General features: G+C 46.7%; 1 protein-coding gene across 5 annotated transcripts in view; it reads left to right on the top strand.

Moving 5' to 3' along the window:
• The first annotated feature begins 3,343 nt into the window (after nucleotides 1–3,343).
• MINK1 (misshapen like kinase 1) overlaps nucleotides 3,344–24,398 on the top strand; it is a 60,374-nt gene continuing 39,319 nt past the window's right edge. For all 5 annotated transcript variants that reach the window (XM_004376086.2, XM_004376082.1, XM_004376084.1 and 2 more), the window contains exon 1: nucleotides 3,344–3,643. Coding sequence is in view for 4 of the 5 variants with exons in the window: in XM_004376082.1 (XP_004376139.1) it covers nucleotides 3,587–3,643 (57 nt within the window). In the remaining variant the exon portion in view is untranslated. The remainder of the gene's footprint in view (nucleotides 3,644–24,398) is intronic.

The raw sequence follows: 24,398 nt of genomic DNA on the forward strand, positions 1-24,398 counted from the left end.
CTATGTATCAAGACTTCATTTCTCCTGCTGTCTGAGTGGAGCCCTGGTGGCGCAGTGGTTAAGAGCTTGGGTGCTAACCAAAAGGTTAGCTGCTCCTTGGAAACCCGATGGAGCAGTTCTACTCTGTCCTATAGGGTCACTATGAGTTGGAATCTCGATGGCAATGGGTTGCTGTCTGAGTAGTATTCCCTTGTACCTATGTACCACATTTTGTTTGTCCATTCATTTGTTCATGGGCATTTAGGTTGTTTCCACATTTTGGCTATTGTGAATAGTGCTAGAATGAACAGTGGTGTACAAGTATCTGTTTGAGTCTCTGCTTTCAAGCCTTTTGGGTATATACCTAGAAGTGGAATTGCTGGGTCATGTGGTAGTTCTATTTTTAGTTTTTTCAGGAATTGCCACACTGTTTTTGACAATGGCATTCCCATCAGCAATGGATAAGGGTTCCAATTTCCCCACATCCTCACCAACATTTGTTATTTTCTGGTTTTTTTTAATCTTAGCCATCCTAGTGGGAGTGAAAGGGTATCGCATTGTGGTTTTGATTTGCATCTCTCTGATGGCTAAGGACGCTGAGCATCTTTTTATGTGTTTGGTGGCCATTTGAATGTCCTCTTTGGTGAAATGTCTGCTCAAGTCCTTTGCCAGCCCTGGAGTTTCTTGAACGGAGGCCACCACAGTGCAGGGGGAAAACGCAGTGGGGATGGACTCAGAAGAGCCGACCCTAGATTCAGAAAAGAGAAAATGAGTCCAATCTCCCTAGGTGGTTGTGAGGCCCTGAGGGTGAGTGGACCTGTGCAAAGTGTTCATTCCTTCCCCCACGGTCCCATAATTGGTCTTATCTTTAATATTTTAACTTTACTTGCTGCCTGGTCCAGGGCTCCCTCCACTCCACTATGTTGTCTCTTTTTAAGTTTTTATTATGAACAATTTCAAATATATGCAAAAGTAGAGAATAATGAACCCTCACGCATCCATCATCCAGCTTCAATAATTGTCCTCTCAGGGTCAATCTTGCTTCTCTACACCTCTCCCTCACCCCCCAGATAACACTATCTTTTATGGCTTGGGTGACCATTTATCCCATCCCTGTGATATTGACTTCCTCATTCATTCATTCAGTATCTCTTTATTAAGCCCTCTATGTATCAGGCAGTAGTAAAGTTATTGAGGACCTAGTATATGCCAGGAGTCCCTGGGTGGTGCAAATGATTAAGGTGCTCGGCTGCTAACTGAAAGGTAGTTTGAGTCCACCCAGAGGTGCCTTGGAAGAAAGGCCTGGAGATGTACTTCTGAAAAATCAGCAGTTGAAAATCCTACGGAATACAGTTTTATTCTGACACACATAAGCTCACCCTGAGTGGGACTTAACTTGGCGGCAACTGGTTTTGTTTTGTTTTGGTATATGCCAAGTGCGTTACATACATAAACTTATTTTATTCTAACCTCATAAGGTAGAATTATTATTCCTATTGTACAGACAATGGAATCAAGCCTGAGAAGTTAAGTGACTTGCCCAAAGTGCTAACTTCAAATTCTATGTTTTTTCCTACTATCCCATGGTCTTGACCTTGAATTACTATATATCACAATGCCTACCCAGACAACAGGTGCCTTCATTCTTTTAAGTGTTGTCGAACTTCTAGTGGGTTCCAGGCCCTGTGCTGAACAAGACCAACATCGTTTCTGCCTTTAAGGAGTTTCAGTAGACATTTACAATTCCATGTTAAATGTTACCGCAGGCATAAGCCAGGCAGCTAAAACAGAAGAGCCAAACTCAATCTTAGTGGGTCAGAGAAGGCTTCCTGGAGGAGGTGATTTAGATACCTAGGACAGGGCAATGGATGATGAGAGGGGATGGTCAGGAAGCTGGGGAATATTCCAGGGAGAAGAAATAGCAAGTGCAAAAGCTAGAGGAGAGTGTGTTGAGTTCTGTGGACTGCGAGTAAACGAGTACTTTAGTATGGCTGGAACATGTGACGCTGAGTGTAGTACTGAAAAATAAGGCAAGAGAAGCAGGCAGACTCTTGAAGAGCCTTTGATGCCACACTTTCGACTCTACCTATAAGGTAGTGTGCAGCCAGTGAAGTGTTTTAAACAGTGACATCAGAGCTGAGTTTTAGAAAAATTGCTCTGGGTATGGAAAATTAACTTGGGGTCAAGCAGGGAGGCTGATAGAGTAATGGAGGTGAGTGGCGACTGTGGCCTGGACAAGGACAATGGCAGGGTAAATGGTCGGGGGAGGGGGCAAGACTAGATGTGAATCCAGATGTTCTAAGGGTCCAGAAAGGAGGTCGCTCAGTCTCTTCCCAAGAACCTTTCTTTCAAAGTCTACTAAGTAGTGTTTATATTACGGCTGGTAATGGGGTCTTTCAGAGATAGTGTTGGTGCTGGAAGGGATCTCTGAGATCATACAGCCTCCCACCTCAATTTCACAGTGAAAGAAAATCCCAGGGAAGCAAAGCAACTTGCTCAAGGTCACATAGCATGGTTAGCCAGTACATGACTCCTTGTTACTTACATAGCATTACCCAGCCTCCAGCGTGGCTAATGGCTGGGGGTGTTGTGCCAACATGTCTAGCTAGAACTAAGGTGAACCAACCAAGATTTGAAGGCGTTGGACACAGATTCCTCCTCCCCGCGCCACCCCCCCCTCCCCGCGCGGCTCCAGTTATCAATGAATAATCGTTGAAAACAGCTCCTGTGTGCAGGAGAGAGGTGCAGAGACCTATGCTATCCTGAGATCTGAGATCCCCTCCCACATCCAGTCAGGGAAGTGAGTACTGGGCATTCCCGAGGTAGCCAGCCCTCCACCACCCCCAACTCCCACGTGGTTTCTCCAGCCAAGTTCTCATGGAGAAGCCCCTCCCACAGCGGCTCGACTGTTGCCATGGCGATTGGGTGGGTGGACAGCCCATTCTATCTACAGGCCACCCAGCCCTCGCGTGGGGAGTTGCCATAACAACCCCCTAGTAATAGAGGGGGTTGGGTTCCGCCCCCCATTGCCCGCAACCAGAGAGGTGGGTTTGATTGGCAGCTGGGCACACAAAGAAGGAGGGAAAGGGAAAGAAAGGCGCCAACAAAAACCTAAGAGGAAAATAGGGGAGAAAAAAGGCAAAAAAATAAAAGGCCAGGAAACGCGTGTGCGCACGCGCAACAGCTGGTGGGCGCGCTCTGCGGCCGCCTAGGCCACCGCCCACTTCTTTCACGCCAGGTTCGCGCGGTCGCTCAGTCCTCGCGCGCACCATTCGCTCTCTCACCTGCGCCTGCGCGCAGGTGTCGGCGCCTAGGGGGAGGGGAACCCGGCGCGCTCGCGTCACGTTCCCTCTTCCACCCTCCGAGTGCACGCCACTCCGCGCCTGCGCAGGAGAGTCGGGCGGCTCGGGTTGCAGGCTCCGGGGCGATAGCTCCTGTCAGTCGGTGGGTCGGTCTTCCTGCCGGCCCTCCTCCTTCCCCGTTCTCCGGAGGAGGCGCGGTGGAGCCCGCCCCCGGGGTCCCCGATGGGGGAGAAGCGGCGACGGCGGCAGTGGAATAACCAAGCTAGAGCGTAAGCGGCCCCGGGGCCCCGTTCCCGGCGGAGGCCATGGGCGACCCAGCCCCCGCCCGCAGCCTGGACGACATCGACCTGTCCGCCCTGCGGGTGAGTGCGCCGTCCCCCAGCCTCGCCCTGGTCCGCGCCCCCGCCGCAGGGGAGCGAGGTGGCCGCACGCCTCACGTGCTCCCCGGGCGTCCCTCCGCTACCCCCATTTCCCTCGGCGCCCCCTGCTCCTTTCCTGTGCTCCTGCCGTGGCCGGCCCCCCGACTTCTGCTCCCCGTCTTTCCCCACTAGCTGCAGATTCTGGGAGCTAGTTTGGTCTCCACCCTGTGGTGGAGGGTGCCCCGCCCCCACTCTTCTCCGCCACCCCTACCATCACCCCGAGGTATGGGACTCGCTTCCTCCCAGGTGATTGAGGGCTACCCTCTGCTTCCTCTGAACTTGTTTCCCCCATCAGCTGCATAATCCTTCCTGTGGTGCCTCTCTCGGGCCCCTTATGTCTTCTTGGCCCTCTACCCACCCTTGCCCTTACTTCTTCCTCCCCTCCCCGTTCTCCTCCACCAATTTTGACTTTGCAACTCGTCTTGACAGCCTCCCCCTCATCACCCTTTTTCTTCCTCGCCCACCGCTGAATTGCATCTCTTCCCCGGCCGATATTTCAGCCTCCACACTCCACCCAACACCTCCTACCTTCTCCCTTACCCCCATCCCCATGTTCAGCTCGTATCCTTTCTCTCGTGTTTCAAGTGCAGCAGTCCAGAACCAGGCATTTCCGGTCTCAGGGTCTCTGAATATTACATTACCAACCCTGCAGCAGTGTGGGGCTGGGAGGAGAGACAAGTGCACGGGGGGAGGAGAGGAAGCGTTTATTCTCTTCACAAACTCTGGCATGGGCTGGGAGGAGGATGTTTATATGTATGCACACACACAAACACATACTGCATGTGGCCGGTCAGGAGGTTTGGAAAAGCAGTGGCGATTTATGTGGCTGGGGAGGGCAGTGGAGAGTTCTTAAGGGAGAGGCTAATTAGAAAAGGGGTCAGAGGAAGTAACTGCAGCAGGAATTTCTTCGAAATACCCATTTATTGTCCCTCTTGGGGCACCTACATGCTCTTGTTTAGGAGCTTTTAGCAGCATTTATGCATTTTCTTTTTTTCAGCAGGAAGCTCTGGCTTAAGCGGTGACTTAGTGATTTCAAGGTGAACACTCCAGACATCAAGGTGGTGTTTTGGTCCTGTGCCCTTGGGGCTGTGGGGGGAGCAGGCTTTCCAATCTCTAGGTTAGCTTCTCTGGAGGCCCCTGTTCAAACTGTCTTCTAGCTTTTGAGTTAGCCAGGGAACATGGCCAGTGTAGGGAAAAGGCGGTCAGCCACACAGGTGCCCCGGATATGACTGGTGGAGGGGAGAGGGGAATTGAAGAGAGCAGAGTCATGTCGTTAATTGGGTTTCTCTAGGTGACACAGTTTTTTTCTTGCCATTCAGGTCATAATTTGTTTAGTGCAGTGTTGGGCTATGAGACCTGACTTGCTGGAGATAAGGTGGTAAGTTGCTAGGAGGGAGACAATATTGAATTTCTGTGTGTGTGTGTGTGTCTGTCTGTCTGTCTGTCTGTCTGCCTGCCTGCCTGCCTGTCTGAAGGCTTTAGGAGGGATAGTCTTAAGGCCAGACTTTAAACTGGAATTCTCAAGTCACTTGAGATAGAAGAAAAAAATCCACCTCTGAGTAAAAGTCCCTTAATATGCTCTGCTCTGGGATGAACCCTCCACCTTCCGAACATCTCGGTGGTTGATTAACTCTGGCTGCAGATTCCTTTGGCTGTGGTGACTGAAATACAATAAAAACTGGGTGGGTCCAAACCATGACCTTTGGTTTGAACCCTGTGGGATTCTGCTTGGGCTTCTCTTTTCTTTTAGCCTCTTATAGTAGTTTAGCCTGGACCCTCAGTCTGGGATTTCCAGCAATTCTGAAATCCCTCTGACCTTGGATGTGGCATTTCCTTTCTGGACTTCTCTGCTTCAAGCAATGTTAGCCTCCTTCCTTAGTTGCTTCCTGCCTTAATTCCCCTCTCCCTTTCCTCAGGAGAGCCAGGTGACTTGCTCCCAGTGCTTCTGTCTGTCCTGCCTTATGTTTCTGAGAAAAGTGCTCTTTTCCCTCACTACCACCCCAGTACACTGGGCTTGAGAGAGAGAGGTATATTCTTTGAAATGGGCCTAGAGAGGGCCTGCTTTCTCCTTGCTGACCTTTTCTCAGTGCCTTTCCCCTTCAGTCCACCTCAGAGAGCTGCTGTGGGACTGTCAAGCTGCTAGCTCAATCATCTCTTGTTCTGCTCCTGTCTGCTTTCCAGAGAGAAATGGAAACCTGGAGAATTAGCAGCAAAGCATGTTTCCCTTTACTACATCATCTTGTGATGGGGGTTGGGGAGGGCGGAGGGAAGAGACGCAGCATTTATTAGCTGCCCTTAAAAAGCCCCAGTTGTCTTTCTCCTCTTGTTTCAAGATGAGGCTTGGTTTTCAGTTGGTGATGGGAGTAATATCTGGTATTAGGGAAGATCGAATTGCATTAATCTCTTAGCCATGCGTGGGGAGACTGAATAGACCTATCACTTTGTGACCCACAGCCACATTTGACCCCTTTGAAGCTCCATTTCTCCACTAGCACATTAGCTTGGTGTGGTGTGGAGAAGCATGGGCTTTGGAGTTGTATTACTGAGTTCAAGTCCTTGCTTCCTCACTTTATGTGTTACCTTAGCCTTGCTCCCCCTTCTTCCTTTACTTGCTGCAGATTATGCAAAGAGCTTTACCTATCTTAGGCTCTGTTTTCTCATCTATGGAGTGGGGATGATAATAGTACTAAACTCAGAGTTGTTGAGGATTAAATGAAATACTGCATGTTAACTGAGTCCAGTTCTTGGCCCATAGTGACCATATAGTAGCCCTTATTGTTATCAAGGAGCTCTGGTGGCACAGTGGTTTAGTGTTCAGCTGTTAACCAAAAGGCTAGCAGTTCAAATCCACCAGCCACTCCTTGGAAACCCTATGGGGCAGTTCTACTCTGTCCTATAGGGTCACTATGAGTCGGAATCAATTCGACAGCAACGAGTATTGTTATTAAATGGCAGTCAGAGAAGCCTTCCAGGACAGCTGTATCTAAAATAGCACTCCCTTTCCTGCTTTTTCTTTTTAATAAAGCTTTTTGTAAACTTTTATATAGCACTCCTTTAGTCTGCTTTATTTTTCTTCATAGTATTTTTCACTAGTTGATATATCTATTTATTTCTCTCAGCCCCAATTGGAATGTAAGCTCAGTGAGAGCTAGGACTTGTTTTGCTTATTTTTGCATCCTCAGTGCCTGTAACAGTGTTTTGCACATAGTGTGGGGCTCAGATATTTGTTGGGTAAATGCATGTGATAACAAGTACAAGAAAGTTTATTAAGCGAATGTCAAGCTTGTTAGGCTTCCTCTTGCCCCTCTTTTATATACACACAATTGAGAATATATCTTCTCGGAGTTGTTTTTGGAATCAAACCTTGTCTGGTGGTAAACAGTTCTGGAAGCCTCCATGTGAGAGATGCCCTTGAAGTAAAGCTAGGATCATCCAAGAGAAAATTTGGGCCTCTTGTTTGAAACCTTCTCTGTCCAAGCTTGATTATATTCCAGAAGAGTCTTCTGACTTGGAACTCTTGGCTTTCTCACAAGGGATAAGTATCAGCAGAAATGGATGGGACAAGGAGGAGGAAGACCCTGGGCTGACCTTCTTCCCTTTGCATTCCTCCTTTTGGTTGACCCACTTCATAAACCATACAGCTTCTCTTTACTCTCCAACCAGCTAGAAGTTTTAGACTGCAGTGTCCTTGAAACTACAGAGCTGTGCTTGTGTTGCTGTATTGAAATAATCTGGAGCTCTATCAAGAGAGACTTGTTGCTAGGTGGGAGCTGCTGACAGAGATGTTCTTTTTCAAGTGATTTTTTTTTTTTTTTTTTGTTCTGTCTGTTCTTTGAAGAAATCTCTTTCCCTTCCTTCTCTCTTCATGTGGCTGTGGAGCCAGCACCACTTGGAAAGCTGGCAGTTCTGGGCATGTATTTCTAGGCTACTGAGCAACAACATGGGACTGCTATTGTGTTCTGATGTGCTAGCTGTCCAAATGCTGATGGCAGATGCCTTGGGCAGGGGAATGGGAAGACTGATCTCCTGTAGCAGAAGTAATAGCATTAAGTGGTGACCGTTTTTCCTAGACAACTGCAAATAAGGGGTGGTGCAGTTTAGGAAGCAGGTGGCATTTGGAGTGAAGTGAAATGTTGCTTTGGCAAAATGATGGAAAGAAGATTACAGAGAATTTTGCTGGAACTAGGTGTTCAGCATTCCCCAAATGAGGAACTAGACACCACCACCCTTTATGGTAGTGGTTAGGATAGATTGTTGTAGCCCTTAATGATACATGGAGGGAAAGTCCTTTGAAAAGTCAGATTTTGACAGTTAACAGTAAGAGAGTCAGCAAGAGTTTGCCCCAAGAGCTCAGTGAATGCTGTATAGAATCCAGATTTCAAATTTGGCTTCCATCCTTTCAACTTTGAACTGTGTGCCTCAGATAGGGTAACTCATACAGGTTGGATATGTAGAGTGTCTTCACTTGTCATCTAAAGGACAAGATGGCAGAAAGTGTATAACTGCTGTTTACAAGCTTGCATTCTACCATAGGTCTGTAAATAGGGAAGACAGGAGCCTCTCAACCCAGAAACGTGAAACAGTTCGAGGACTGGAGAATATCTCCAGAAGCCATCTAGAGAGTCTGTCTCCTTAACCTGCCTACCTCCAGACAGTGGTGTACCAAAGGAAGTTATTGATAACATCATTGCCTGCATCAGTCACCAAGCATTGTCAGTCTGCTGCCTGGAGAATGGGGTTCTACATACTGTGGGAAGGTTGTAATATTGTGTTCAGTACTAAGCTATTTAATTGGAGCTCTGGGAGCTCTAAGTACCTTTGCAAGCTCAGGCTCCCCTTTTCCTAATTGTTTTGAAAGGATATTGTAAAAATGGCGTGGTGATGTCAGAGGTCCTCTGACTTCAGGGAGGAGGAGAATCACCATCAGCATTAGCCCAAGGCTGATTCCTATGAGGTGGTGGTCAAACATACCTCCACCCTCCAACCTTTTTGCCAATTCTGACACCAGCCGTCCCTCCCACAGCTCTGTCTACTTCTCTGCCGGGTTTGATAATTTGTTGCAGTGGCACACAGAACTCACAGACCATACTCACAGTTATGGGGTTTTTTAGGGAAGTAACAGATTACAGCTCAGGATCAGGATCAGGAAGCATGTAGACAAAGTCTCACTTCTTCAGTGCAAGATAGCTCTCTCAGCTCCTCTCAGCCATGCAGGCCTCCTGTCAGCCCCCGAGGACAGGTTCCTCTCGGCCATGCAGGGCTTTTTTCAGCCCCCTCAGGACAGGCTCCTCTCGGCCCTCGGCCCCTGGCCCCATATGGTCCTGGCCTCTGCCTTGCTTGGGCAAGTGTTACAAAGCTCTTTAGCTCCACTGGTAAGTGTCCAGAGACATCACACTCCAGCAGGAAGCTTCCTGCCCAAAGGTACTCCACTCTCTCACTCAGTGGTCGGTGCACCGCGCTGTCTCCCGGTTCTGCTGCTGCTGTTTCTCTGCCGTGCTTGCCACCGCTTCTCATTGTCTTGTGCCATCTCTGGTGTTATAGCTCTCTCTGTCTCCTGGGTCTAGGAGGTTTTCAGCACAGGAACCCTGGGTCTAAAGGATGTGCTCCACTCCTGGCTCTTTCTTGATGGTAGTGAGGTCCCTCCCTGCTCTGGAATTGGCTCTCTTTTTAAGCCTAGCGGGATGGCAGAACTGACCAGTTCCCTTGTTAGGGTTCCATACATCTTATTTGCATGGTCCCACCCCTGCAGGGTTCCATGCACCTTATTTGCATTGTTAGCAAGCTGTCCAATCCCCTTGTTGAGACACAAGCACGTTATTTGCATAGTCTTACTCAGTAATGGTGTGGGAATCACAAGACCATGCATGACTGAAAGGACCATATGAAGTAATTCATTGCACTGCAGATATGTTTTTGCTTTTTGCAATATCTTAGAACCCTCAAGGTTGGAAAAATTTTGCTAAATCTGATTGCCATGAATTGTACTCATTTTATGTTGTCTGTGGTCAGTGGTTTAGGAGACAGCATCTTTTGAAATCTGATATTCAGTCTCCACCCCTCCCCCAGCACCAGCTTCCACTCCCATTTCTCTGTCTTTTCTTCCCTAGGTTGAAGGAATAGAACAAAAAGTAATCAGGTTAATGAGTCAACCCTCAAAGCATTTCTTGAATGCTCACAGAATATAGGAAGATACAAAAACATTACTTGGTGGAAGACTTGGATCTTGTCCACAGCTCACATTTATTCACTCCTTGCCTTGCAGATTCACTGAAATACTCTTCTTCTTGCCGTTCTTCTCCTAACCAGTGAGCCCTTGAGTTGAGTCTAGGACTCTCCCAACTGTAGGAAGCTCCTCCAGAGGGTAATTGAATAGATTCTTGGGGCTGTTTGTTCTTAATATGTTGTTGTTGTTAGGTACTGTCAAATTGATTTTTGACTCCTAGCAACCCCTTGTGACAGAGTAGAACTCCCCCATAGATTTTTTGTTTGTTTGTTTTGTTTTGTTTTAACATTTTATTGTATTTTAGGTGAAAGTTTACAGAGCAAAGTGTTCCATGACATTGGTTGCAATCCCCACACTGTGTCAACACTCCCCATTTCTGCCCTGGGTTTCCTGTTTTCTTTCGTCTGGTTTTCCTACCCCTTCCTGCCTTCTCATCTTTACTTTTGGGCAAATGTTGCCCTTTTGGTCTCATGTAATTGTTCTACGGAGCACGTTGTTTTCGGGTGTTATTGTTTATTTTATAGGCCTATCTATTGCTTGACTGGAAGGTGGTTTCTGGGAATGGCAGCAGTTCCAAGTCAGAGGGATGTCTTAGAGCCATAGTCTTCGGGTTTCCTCCAGTCTCTGTCAGGCCAGTAAGTCTGGTTTTTTTTTATGGATTTGATTTTTTGTTCTATATTTTTCTCCTGCTCTTTCTGGGACCCTCTGTTATGATCCTGGTCAGAGCGGTCGGATCCCATGGAGTTTTCTAGTCTGTAATCTTTTTGGGAGCAGATTGCCAAGTCTTTCTCCAGCAGAACCGCTGGGTGGGTTCGAACTGCCAACCTTTTGGTTAGCAGCCAAGTGCTTAACTGTTGCACCACCAGGGCTCCTTTGTTCCTTTTTTATTTTTTAGAAATAATTTTTTGTGTGTGTTTTCGACAGAAGTTTACACAGCAAATTAGGTTCCCATTTGACAGTTTCTACACAAATTGTTCAGTGACATTAGTTACATTTTTCACAATGTGTAAACATTCTCTTTAATTCCAGTTCTGGTTGTTCCATTTCCAGTGCTCTAGTTTCCCTGCCTCCTTCTCTTCTCATCTTTGCTTTAGCGTAATTGTTGACCTTTTAGCTCATGTAGATTGTTTTTTAATGGAGCACTGTACGCACAGGCGATATCCTTTATTTTGTGTGCTAATCCATTATTTCTCTAAAAGGCGATCTTGGGATAGTTTTGGTTCAAAGTTTAAAGAGTGTCTTAGGGTGATAGTTTCAGGGAGTCCTCTAGACTCAACTGGTCCAGTAAGCCTGAACTTTTTAAGAATTTGAATTCTGTTCCACATTTTTCCCCTGTTCTATCAGGGTCCATCTGTTGTGGCCCTGATCAGAACAGTTGGTAGTGGTAGCCGGACATCATCCAGTTCTTCTGGTGTCAGGATGGATGAGGCTGTGGCTCGTGTAGGCTATTAGTGCGGTAGACTAATTTCTTCTTTGAGACTCTGGTTTCTTTCTTTCTCTTTTGCTCCTGATGAGTAGAGACCAATAGTTGTATCTTAGATGGCTGCTCACAAGCTTTTAAGACACCAGATGCTACTCTCCTCACTAGGGTGCAGAACTTTTTTGTTCTTAATATAGGATTAGGGAATGGTGGAAGGAGGAGAGAGGAAAGGGATAGAGTTGTAAAGACCCAAGGGAACCCCTGGAGATTTTGTCCAGTGGCCAAATTACCAGAGGATGTACTTGCTGACTGTAGATAGATTTCTTGTTCTGTTTAAGGAAAGATCTAGAACTAGGCACAGAGCTCACAGTGATGAACAAGACAGTCCTGTTTCTCCTAGAGTCTAGTAGTGGGAGAGATACTAGGAAAATAATCACATACATATAGAATTGCAAATTATACATATAAAATTACACTGTGGAGGAAAACTTTAGGATGTCATGAAAGCATGTAACAAGAATTGCTTTTACTTTTTACAAGACAGAAATATTTGGTTTTGTTGACTGAGAGAGAAGTAAGTCATGTGTCAGAGAATCAAGCTGGCATTGCCACAGAAAGGGTAGGTAGAGGTGAGCTGGCAGGTAGAGTGTGGTGATGGCCAGAATTGGGAGACCCTGGAATGGGGCCATCCTTAGTGGGTAGAGCATTTGGGCAACTACCAAGGGCCAGGAACCTGAGGATTGGGTGGAAACTCCAGGCTTAACTTCCAGAAAGATTTCTTATGAACCTTCCCATGGGAAAAAAGTTTGTTTCAAAGGGTAAGGGCATGTGTGTGGAAAGGGCATTTGACACCTATGACCCTGATTTTTATTTATTGGGGGGAGGGTCTCTGAGACTCACATGTGACTCTGTAGAGGATGGGTAAGTGTGCCTGTTGACTAGAGCTGGTATGTCAGGGAGAAGGGTGTATTACAGTATGTTATCAGCTTAAGTGGTGACTAGGGTTTGGAAGGTAAGTAAGTCTCCCCAAAAGAAGAACAAATAGGCCCAGCCTTGGGCTTAGCTTTTGTGGTCTGTGGGAAGTGGTATTCTTCCTAACATTAAATAGATACTGCATATAAATAGATGAGATTCTCAATTTACACTGTGTACAAGTAGAGGATGAGTGGGGTGTATAGGGGGAGTGTTACTGATTTTGCATGTTTGAAATGAAACAGGGTTGGGGAAGCCACAAGCCTTGGGCTTCTTGGAGGAGCCAGACTCCAGGAGCAGCTTGAATGTCGGGGGGCGGGGGGTGGTAGTGTAGAACATGGTGGGATGGGCTGTGAGAAGTGTTTGGTGGTACAGCCTGTGGGAGGAGCCTTAGTGGCTGGAGGGGGATGAATGGAGGAAAGGGAGACTGTGTGCCTAAGAAAAGCAGTGATGGCTGGCAAGGGACAAGGCAAGACCATTGACAGAAGAGGTAGTTAGGACCTGGGAACTCGTTTGGGAAGTCCACAGCAGGAGCATTTTACAGGGCCAGAGGGGACAGGAGAAGTGGGGAGTTTCTGTAGTCACAACTGGGAACCCCCACCCTCGATGTGACTAAGTGCATGTGGCAGTGAATGCTTTTTGGATCAGACTTGGGCACCACTGCCTTGCCTTTAGGATGAAAAGGCCTCTCTACAGCAGATTTGACATAAGCTGGTCTAGTACTTTTGGCCATTGCTGTCCTTCCCCTTCATGGAGAAAAGGGTCTACAGGTTATTCTCTCTGCCTCCCACTGTCCAGGCCCCTGGGGGGTTTCAATCCTGGACAGAGCCTATTCTCACTCATTCCTCCTGTTTGTGAGGGAGAATGCGAAGTTTCGGACACCCTCTCCTCCAGAAACCATTTGAGGATGAGATTTGAAGGGCTTAGGTTGCAAACTTGCTCCTGGAACCATAGGCTTGGAGGAGTTTTCCACGAACAGGAGTCTTTGCAGGGCCAGACTGAGTATCAGTAGGGCTGAGTGAAGACAATTCTACTTCTGTCAAGAGCATCTCAACTTCTATTTTTTTCACAAAGCCTCCCCCAACTATGCCAGCCCTTCTTGATCACCACTTTCTCCACTTTCAAACAAACCTTACAATTTAGCATTTAATCATATATTGCCTTTTATTGATGGATGGTTTATGGTCTTGTTTTTCTAACTACTTATTTATGTGTATGGACTATAATCCATATTTCCTATTGGCCCCTCACAGTGCCTACAAAAATGAGAAGCGCACAGTATCCCCGTTGCACTTGAGTCGATTCCAACTCATAGTGACCCTATGTGTTACAAATTAGAACTGCTATAGGACAGAGTAGAACGGCCCCACACGGTTTCTAAGGAGTGGCTGGTAGATTCGAACTGCCAACTTCTTGGTTAGTAGCCAAGCTCCTAACCACTGCACCACCAGGGGTCCTTCTTGGCTGTGTTATTGTTGGTGCCGTCGAGTTGGTTCCAACTCATAGCAACCCTATGTACTACAGAACAAAGCACTGCCCAGTCCTGTGCCATGCTCACGATAGTTGTTATGCTTGAGCCCATTGTTGCAGCCACTGTGTCAGTCCATCTCATTGAGGGTCTTCCCCTTCTTTGCTGACCCTCTGCTTTACCAAGCATGATGTCCTTCTCCAGGGGCCAATCCCTCCTGACAACATGTCCAAAGTATGTAAGACGAAGTCTCGCCATCCTTGCTTCTAAGGAGCGTTTTGGTTGTATTTCTTCCGAAACAGATTTATTCCTTCTTTTGGCAGTCCATGGTATATTTAGTATTCTTCGCCAGCACCACAGTTCAAAGGCGTCAGTTCTTCTTCAGTCTTCCTTATTCACTGTCCAGCTTTTGCATGTGTATGATGTGATTGAAAATACCATGGCACCTTAGTCTTCAAGTGACATCTTTGCTTTTCGACACTTTAAAGAGGTCTTTTGCAGCAGATTTGCTCAGCATACAGATTGAATAGGTATGGTGAAAGGATACAACCCTGAAGCACACCTTTCCTGACTTTAAACCACGCAGTATCTCCTTGTTCTGTTTGAACAACTGCCTCTTGATCTATGTACAGGTTCCTTATGAGCACAATTAAGTGTTCTGGAATTCCCATTCTTCACAAAGTTATCCATAATTTGTTATGATCCACACAGTCGAATGCTTTTGCAGAGTCAATAAAACACAGGTAAACATCTTTCTGGTATTCTCTGCTTTAAGCCAGGATCCATCTGACATCATCAATGATATCCCTGGTTCCACATCCTCTTCTGAATCCTGCCTGAATTTCTGGCAGTTCCCTTCTTGGCTGCAGGGCTCAGTAATTACTCACCTGGTAAGAGAGATGTATCTAAGTATTCCTATGACTTGTCCTTTCCCACTAGATTCAGTCCACAAGTAATAAAATGTGCTTAGTATATGCTGGGAGCCCTGGTGGTGCAGTGGTTAAGAACTATGGCTGCTAACCAAAAGGTCGGCAGTTTGAATCAATCAGCCGCTGTTTGGAAACCCTATGGGGCAGTTCTGCTCTGTTCTGTAGGGTCACTATGAATCGGAACCAACTCCACGGCACCTACCAACATAACAACAGTATATGCTGGAAGTCCCTGGGTGGTGCAAACAGTTAACGTGCTCGGCTGCTGACTGAAAGGTTGGAGGTGTGAGTCCAAACAGAGGCACCTTGGAAGAATGGCTTGGTAATCTACTTCTGAAAAATCAGCCATTGAAAACCCTATGGAGCACAGCTCTACTCTGAGACACATGAGGTCACCATAATTTGAAATGGACTCAACAGCAACTGGTAGTATATGCTGGACATCACAGGGACACAAAGCAGTACTGGTACTTATTCAGTGGTTCTCAGCCATGGTGGCACTGTCCTCCAAACATGTTTGAAAATGTGAGGGTTTGTCACAATGGCTTGGGGGTACTAATGGTGTCTTAGTCATCTAGTGCTGCTGTAACAGAAATACCACAAGTGGATGGCTTTAACAAAGAGAAATTTTTTGTCTCACAGTCCAGTAGGCTACAAGTCCAAATTCGGGGTGTCAGCTCCAGGAGAAGGCTTTCTCTTCTCTGTTGGCCCTGAGGAAGGTCCTTGTCATCAGTCTTCCCTTGGTCTGGGAGCATCTCAGCGCACAAACCTCAGGTCCAAAGGACGCGCTCTGTTCCCAGCTCTGCTTTCTTGGTGGTATGAGGTCCCCATGTCTCTCTGCTTGCATCTCTCTTTTACATTTCGAAAGAGCGTGGCTTAAGACACTATCAGATCTTGTGGATCTCATCAATATAACTGCCACTAATCCATCTGATTACATCAGAGTGATAGAATATACAACACACAGGGAAATCACATCAGATGACAAAATGGTAGACAATCATACAATACTGGGAGTCATGATTTAGCCAAGCTGACATATATTTTTGGGGAACACAATTCAGTCCATCACAAATGGCATTCAGTGGATGGGGATGGAGGATGTTAACCATCCTGCAACATCTGGGACAGTGCATTGAAGAATTGTTATTTCTCCTAAAATGCAACAGTGCCTCTCGTGAACTTGTTATGGACACGAGAAAGGCCAGGGAAAGGACTGGATAGGTATCTTCCATGAAGTGGGAAATAGTTCCTAAGTCCCCTAGTTTACCTCTGTCTGGGTGGCAAGAGGAATGTAGGCTCTAAATTACTTTTGTGCATGGCACCTATCTCCTCTAACAGTTTTTATTTGTCTGCCAGCATACCTCTGAAGGTAAAATGGGCAGGCTCCCAGGCAGACTGCAAGGAAGATTTTTATGTTCTCTTCTCACCACCCACCCACTCTTTCTTTCAAGGCACATTTGTAAGAAAGTAGCTGAAGCATTTAGTACTTCTAGGTGGCTCAGGAAGGAGTCTTCAAGAAAGCAAGCATACAGGGGCTCTGGGAAGCCAAAGCAGCATGAGGCAGTGTTTGAGAGAGGAGGCTTTCTTGCAGGTCTTTTTATCCTAAGGCGGCAGGAAGGGTGGCATGCCCTGGAGGACAGGTGTGGTGAATGAGTGTCATTACTCATATTTCAGGCTAGTAACCAGAGTATCCTTTGGAGGTGGGTGAGTAACTGGGAGTAGAGCGGCTGACCAGGACAAGTTGATGAAGCTGTGTAGTCCAGCTGCCATCCTACTGTTGCTATGTCCACATCTGAATTAGGAGAGCAGAACTTGACAGGCTCTTGAGCCTTTCTAGCTAAGGTTTGGTGAAGTTGAAGAAAGTCCTTGTAACCTTAGCAAGGTCATTGCTCACCATGGAAACTACCTTAGACCCGCATGTCAAAGCATGGTTGGAGTAATAACAGGCAGCATGTGAGTCAGACATTGTTGGTACTTTATCCCTTCAGACCTCTAGTTAGCCCTTCTTTTTTTCTTTCTTCAGTTCAGAACAAAGAATTACTGTGATACAATTCATGTATATTTTAATGTGGATTTATTTCAGAAGGAGTTTTTGGGTTGGAATAAGAATAACAATGAGCACTTACTATGCACTAGGCTCTTTCCTTATATAGTAGAATTATCCTTCACAGTAACTCTTTGAGGTGGGTGATATTATCCTCATTTTCAAGATGAGGAAACCGAGGCTTAGAGAAGTTAACTTGGAGGCCAAATAACTTGCTTGAGGTTGGACAGCCCAAATTCAGACTCAGGTCTGACTCACTCCACAGCCTGAGCTTGTTCACCTCTGTGCTGTTGGAGGCCTGCTCCCAGGTCGCTGAGTATATGTGTGGGTGGATGTCAAGGGGATGCAGGGCAGTGTGTAGCTGACATTCTAGATTGTATGCTTTGAGCAGTCTTGTTTTCTGCTCTCTTTAATTGTAAACGTGTGATATTTCAGTGACCTGTGGTAAACTGGCTTTGTGGGCTTGCTTAGGGATATAACACCATCCATACTGTTTCTTGGTAAGGTATTTGGAGACTTTTGGAATATGACCTGTTTCATAGATTGGAGATGAGGCAGTGGTAGTTCAGTGGTAGAATTCTTACCTTCCATGAGGGAGACCTGGGTTTGATTCCCATACAATGCATCTCATGCGCAGCTACCCCTGTCTGTCAGTGGAGGCTTGTGTGATCCTATGATGCTGAACAGGTTTCAGTAGAGCTACCAGACTAAGACAGACTGGAAGGAGAGGCCTGGTGAAATTCAAAAATCAGCTAGTGAAAACCCTGTGGATGACAGCAGTCTGATCTGCAACCAATCAAAGGGATGGTGCAGGACCAGGTAGTGTTTCATGGAATCGCCATGAGTCAGGGGTCAGCTCAGCAACAGCTAACAACAACGTGGGTTGGAAATAGCCAGTTTGAGAAGTGGTTACTGCCCTCCAGGAGTACGTGGTCTGGATCTATGTCTTGGTAGAGGACAGGTTTCATTCATATAACTGGTACTTTTTTTGAGGGAAGGACAGAGTAATTGCCCTGAACCTTTGGGACCTGCTGGTAGGTTGGCATTGGTGGGTGAATGCCCAGCACATGCTGGGAATACAAAGCTGTATGTGGGCTGTGCCAGAGCTGATAAAGATTTTTTGATGTTGGGTTGCCATATGACAGGAGGAAAAAGACATGAAAAAGAATTCAGAAGATTATTCTGGATAAAGAGAGTTGAATGATTCAGAAGAAGGCCTGTTCTTAGAGGGAGAGGAGGAAGGCTGTCTTATTCCTTTTGTGTGTGCAGAGTTAAGCAGAGGGATGGATATAGTAGATGCTTAGTATTTGTTGAGTCAGGTGAGGTGAAATGTCTCAGAAGGCCATGTGTCATCGGCCAACTCCGAACATTCTCCTCCCTCCAGGTTCTAATGCAAGGTGATAGGCCTCTGAATGGGATTCTAAATGAAATGGCTGCATAGAATCACAAGAGAATTGGCAAGTGGAAGGAGAAGTTAAGAGTTTCTTCCATACTCACTTCTTTTGCCATCTCCCAGCTTATGGTTCTGTTGTGCTTATATTCATCATCCTGCTTGTTTAGCTTCTTCTTATTCTCATCCTGAGGGTCTAGTGGGTAGGTACTAGAGGAAGTTAAAAAGAAGGTCACTTAGGGGATGAAGATAATAAAATGTAGCAGGATTTCTGCACTTCTGTTTGAGGGGGTATATGTGTAAAATGGGTGTTTCCTTCGGAAGAGGGAGAAAATCCTCCAGAGACGAGTACCTTTACCTGGGTAGAGTGTCTTTCTGTCCTTTCTATCATCCCCCTTTCCCTAGGGGTGGGCAGCAGTGCATTTCAACAGACATTTATGGATTTATTTCTAGGTATTGTTCTAGGTGATGAAAGTCCATACATGGACAATATCTACTAAAGGGAGAATAGGTTTTTATTCAGGTAATGTGAGCATTGATGCTTCTCTCCTGTGGGATAACGGGCCTAAATTCTTATGTGGGGAGGGAGGTGGATGGTTGCTGAAGATGTTGTGGGGAAACTGTGGGCAGCCTTTGAGGGCCCTTTGATATCACCTTTCAGGCCTGGACAGTTTGGACAGGTTGTGTACACATCCCTGGACAGACCCAAAGCATGACCTAGAGTTGAGTTGGGTTTCGTAGAATAGAGGTGACCGGTTCCATGGCCGGCCCGGCCTGTTCACTTTCACTTGTCTACACCCTTTACAGTTTCTTCATTGGCCTTCATGGGGAAGGAGAAAGAGGTGGGAGAGACAAGCTTGGCACCCAAGTCACCTAGGAAGAGAGAAGGGCAGGAGCCCCAAGTTTTAGAGAGGCCTGATGCAGTCCAGTCTGTGCAGATTAGGTATGTTTTTCACAAGTCAACGACCTGCCCTGGGTCTCATAACCTCCTCAGACTGGGTAGAACTGGCCCGTCTTTATAGAGAGCTCCCAGCTGGAGGCCTGCTGACCCGAGGGACTGTCTAGGTAGCTAAGTCTTTGAGGCAACACGATCCATGGAAGGAGCATGACATTGGGAACTGGCACACCTGGTTTCAGCTTCAGTTCCAGCTCTAGCTTACAGGATAAGCGTCTTCTCTCTGGGACTTGATTTCCTCACCTGCAAATAAGGGAATAAGAACAGTGGCTCTTAGTCACAGGCACAACCATAATCACCGGGGTAGTTTTTTGAAGCTACTTCTACCCAGGCCCTGCCCCCGCCCCCAGGTGATTCAGGCCATCCAGGGTGGGGCCCTGGTTTGTGTATTTTCCCAGGTGAGTGTGATGCAGATTTCCTGCTGAGAACTACTGGACCGTATGAGCCCTGAGGCCCCTTCCAAATCCAGGAGACCTCCCTTCTTCGCTTCCTTCCTTCCTAAAAATCTGAGCGCCTACTGTGGGGTGTGCTCAGTTCTCAGCACTGACTTAACTGTATGACTAGATCAGGTGTGTGATTTGTGTTGTACTCTACGTAAGGAAAGGGGTGCTTATGGGGCAGTGATTGTATGTGTGAGGCTGGGCAAAGGAGGATTTGAGAAAAATGATATAGTTGGGGTGGCCAGTGTTGTTGAGTAACTGAGGGTGATGTCTCAGAGCTGGTCTGGGAAACATCAATACCTGCTGTAGAGATCTCAGGGTGGGGGCAGTGGTGGGCATGGTCGTGGGCATGGGGCCTGGGACTGGGCATCTGTGGACAGGATACAAAATAAAGGCAAGGTTCAGAAGAAGGTCTGAAGGACTGGAAATGACATAAGGACTTCAGTGTAGGTGCACTGCAGAGACTGTTTCCTGAGTCTATTAGTGCTGAGGGGAAGAGCAGTCAGAGAAAATAGAGAATTTTTACTTAGGTTTTGAGGATAAGGAATAGATGGGGCCTTCCCTATCAGCACTCACCTGCCAACAGTCTGCATGGTGGTTATCATCGGGGAGTTGGAGACACACACTCGGATTCAAATCCCAGTTCTGTCGCTTACTGGCTGTGTGAGCTTTGTCAATAAGTAGTACCCCTATGTGTCGTTTTCATCAGTTGTAAAATGAGGGTGACAAGACCCACCTAATAGGGTTTTGAGAGGGTTAAATAAAAATATACGTAAAGTGCTTAGCATGGTAAATGCTCATTAGATAGGCGGTAGCTGCCTGATTTCTCTTATTGAAGGAAGTGCCCAGAATGGTGTCTCCTGGGGTTTTGCTAACATTCCTCTCCTCCTGGCTTAGTGTTCTGTTTGGAAAGAGAAAACCCACCCAGTGTACTGATTTCAGTCTTAATGGCAGTGGATGAGTCACCGAGCCTCTAGCTGTGGGCATGCACTTCTGTGAGCCTGGCTCCCCATTCCTTGTCCTAGAGGTTTCTACCATTTCTCTGTTCTCCTGAAAGTTTCCCAGCGTCATTGGAAGAAACAGTAACTTCAGAATCTTGTATCTGAACACGAAACTCCTGTTTGTCCTGCTCCCTGAGTCAGGAATTCCTGCAGTCACTGCAGCCCTGCTGGGCCCACCCACGGGAAGCGTTCAGCCTGAGGGTGAAAACCTGCGCCTCACCCTTGGGGACATTCTGATGGGGGTACCTGGCTGTGTTCTGATGTGGGAGACAGGACATTTGTACAGAAATGTGTAAAGTGCTTCATGGAGAGGCACAGAACCAGGGCTGAGCATCCCAGGATGCTTGGCTCCTCCCACAGCCTTGCCTGGAGATTTCAGACTCTTTCCTGCCTTGGAGGCTCAGAGCCCTCACCACCCCCCATCTTTGCTTCATTAACTCTTACTTGTCCTTTAGGTCTCAGCTTACATATCACGTCTCTAGCAGGCTTTCCTGACCCTGCTCCCCCCTACCCGCATCATGACCTCCCCTTAAGCTTTCTGATAGTACTCTGCACCTTTTCTTCATAGTCTTTATCACAGTTGTATTTGTGTAGTTATGTCTTTAATGTCTGCGTCCTTGACTAGACTATAAGCTCCATGAAGGCAGAGCAGGGACCATTTCTGTTTTGTTCATTGCTATATTCTAGTATCTTGCAGGGCCTGGTACATAGTAGACACTCAGTATTTGTTGAATAAATGCACGAACTAGTTCTCCTAGCCTTGGAGTTGGAATGAATGGAGTCAGGGAAGGTTTCTTAGGAAAAAGAGAAGGAAGGACAGGCTGGGTGAAAAGTTGAATGAATGTGTTTTTTTTCCATCCTGCTGGACAGGACATTCTTCCTTGTGTCTCACCTACATCCCTTCTGTTGGAATTTATTCTGGGTTGATCCTTGGTGGGGCCAGAGAATATCTGGTCTCCACCCTCTGGAGAGTAACCCTGGTCTGTCTTTCTTGGTCTGTGATTCAGACATCCTTCCTCCCCCTCCCTGCTGGCTCCACCTCCGCCTGCTCTTCTCCCAGCTGACTCAGCTTTGTGCCATCTACCTTTCCTTTCAGGTTCTCTTTTCATAGACCCCTTGCCTTTTCTAAGTTCTCTCTCGTGGCATATGATTGGTCCCCCTTTGGAACTGTAAGTAATATGGGGGTAAGACAAGCCACAGATTTTCTTGGTCATGAAGCTTCCCCAGTCTCTTCCCTGGGATTTGTGGACACCTGACTCCCACAGGAGGAGGATGGCAATGAAGTATAATGATTTGTTTGTGCTACGATTAAAAACTAGCAGTGAGAAGCCTTATTATTATCCAACCTCTGATTACTAGTGTTGTCCTCCTCCATTAGCTTGGTATCTGCCAGCCTGAATGGGCCTGCCATCTCCCTCCCTCCCCTCCTGCCTCCTCCTGCTTCCATACTATGCCCTCTCTTGCTCTCCCAGGAACTGCCCCTCCTCCCTGCCCCTTCCAGCCCTATCTCTAAGGCTCTACATCTTTTCCCCCCTTCTCTCTCACCTGCCTTTCTCTCAATTCTGCTTTTTAAAAATCTTGTTTCTTTTCTCCTGAACTACCACTCTTAACCCTAAATCCCAGTAACACCAACCAAAAACCCAAAACACCAAACCCACTGCTGTGGAGTTGATTCCAACTTACAGCAACCCTATAGCAATGCCCCATAGGGTTTCCAAGGCTGTAAATCTTTACAGAAGCAGACTGCCACATCTTTCTCCCGCAGAGCGGCTGGTGGGTTCAAACCACTGACCTTTCGGTTAGCAGCCAAGCACTTTAACCACTTTGCCACCAGGGTCCTCTAACACCAGTAGTCTTAGTAAATCATCTTTTGACATAATCTTTCCTTGCTACTTGGGAGCCAGTCTCTTTATAATGACTGTATGTAGGACTTTATGGTTTTCAAAATGTTTTTACTTTCTTGAATTCTTGTGAGATGACATTGGGTGGATAAGGGAACAGAGGCCCAGAGAGGTTAAGTGATTTGCTCATTTGCCCAAATTACATAAGGAATTAGCACCAGTGTCCAGGCCTTTTGATGCTTAATGTAGTATAATCACTGTTTCCTGTCATCCCTTCTCACTGCACTCCTGACTTGTCTCTCTTCCTTTTTGCTTCGGTCAAGAAAATCTGTCCTTGAGCTGTCCACTTACATTTTTGAAAATTTCCATAAATTGTGCTCTTACTAAGGTGGGACCCCCATCTGCCCTTCTCCCCCAACCCAGCCTCTGTCCATTTCTTTTTCTTTTCCAAAATGCTTAATCTTTTCTCCTCCTGGAAACCTTCCCTTAATCTCTTCTTGCCTTGGTGCTTCCTGCAGTCCTTGGGCCCTTGCTAGTGTTCCCATTTGGAACATAAACAGTTCTTCTTAAAGCAAATAACTATATAGGAGTTCTTTCCTTTAGGAAAGTCCACTTTCTGACAATATGTATGTACCAAACATACAAAGTATGGGGTGCTGATTCACAGGACAAAAAAGGAATTTGCGTTTAGTAGCTGCCCTAGTGCCTTGCACTTAAGTGAATACCTATGAGTCACATCGGAAGGATTGACATAAGCCAAAAGCTAGTGTTAGAACTATTCCATTAAGGGAAGGGGAGGGTTTCTAGGTAACACCAACTTTGTTATTTCTTTATTCATTCATTCAACAGAGCACAGTCCTGACCTCTGAGAACATAGTCTAACAGAGGAGACAAAGAAGCAGTCACAAAAACGTAATTGGCACCATGAAAGGGGCAGTACAGGGCATTGTGGGAGCAGAGAGATGGGTAGTCAGGGAAACTTCCTGGAGGAGGTCCTGTCTAAGTTGAGGTCTGGAAGGATGGGCATAAGGCATCCAGGGGAAGAGGAGAGGAACAGCATGTGCAAAGACCCCAGATGTGTGGAAGGTCATGGTGCATTAGAAGAACTGAAGAAATCCAGTAGAGTGCAGGGCTCCTGCCCCTCTACCTTGTCCCCACACCAGCAAGAAGCAAAGTGACATCAAGATGGGAATTGCCAAGGCTCCAGATAAACCACACTTGGGATAATCAGCTGTAAGGTAGTTAAATCTGAGCCTGAGAAACGACCACTTTGGCCCACAGAGGGCAAGTGGAATCTAACAAAGCTGTGGAAAGGCAGTGTGGAGCAGCCATCAGAAGACCCCTTGGGTTTGCCATCAGAAGACTAGCCAGGCCTGTGTTCTAGCTACACCTTGACAAACATTTAACTTCTCTGAACCTTGATTTTCTCATCTGTGAAATGGGGTAATAATTCCTGCCCTGCTTCCCTAGAGGGTTAACGTTCAATCGAGATAATGGCTGTGCAAGCACCTTGTAGACTGTAAAGTGCTGGGTCATTGGGTGATGGCAGCAGTGTCAGCAGCTGTGTGGGGATGCAATTGATGCTCAAAACTTCATAGACAGTTGCTGTAGAGTGCACATTAGTCCTATACCTCTTCTTGTGGAGGAGGCAACAAACTGCCCAGAGAGCCTTAACGTTGTAAAAGCAAAGGTGAGACTTAGGACATGAGTGCCAGAGAGTTTACCATCTTGGCTGCCTACAAGACTTTGCAAGATCTTCTGACTGCAGACGGCAGGAGGGCTGGAATGACCTCCAGCGGTCTTCGTGCTGAGACTGGCTTGGCCTCCTGGGTCCTCAGTTCTCTGTTTTCCCTCAGAAGGCTTTGGAGCCAGGCAGAACCTCAGAAGCAAGCTGTTTATCTTTTAGGTTTTTTGGTTTATTTTTAAATTTCTGACTGTGATGGTATTTATTTTTTCCTTTTCCCTTTCCCCACTTCCCCAGCTCAGCATCAGAAAGGGACCATCTGTCCCCT

This window comes from Trichechus manatus, unplaced genomic scaffold, assembly GCF_000243295.1.
Source record: "Trichechus manatus latirostris isolate Lorelei unplaced genomic scaffold, TriManLat1.0 scaffold00040, whole genome shotgun sequence".
Lineage (NCBI taxonomy): Eukaryota > Metazoa > Chordata > Mammalia > Sirenia > Trichechidae > Trichechus > Trichechus manatus.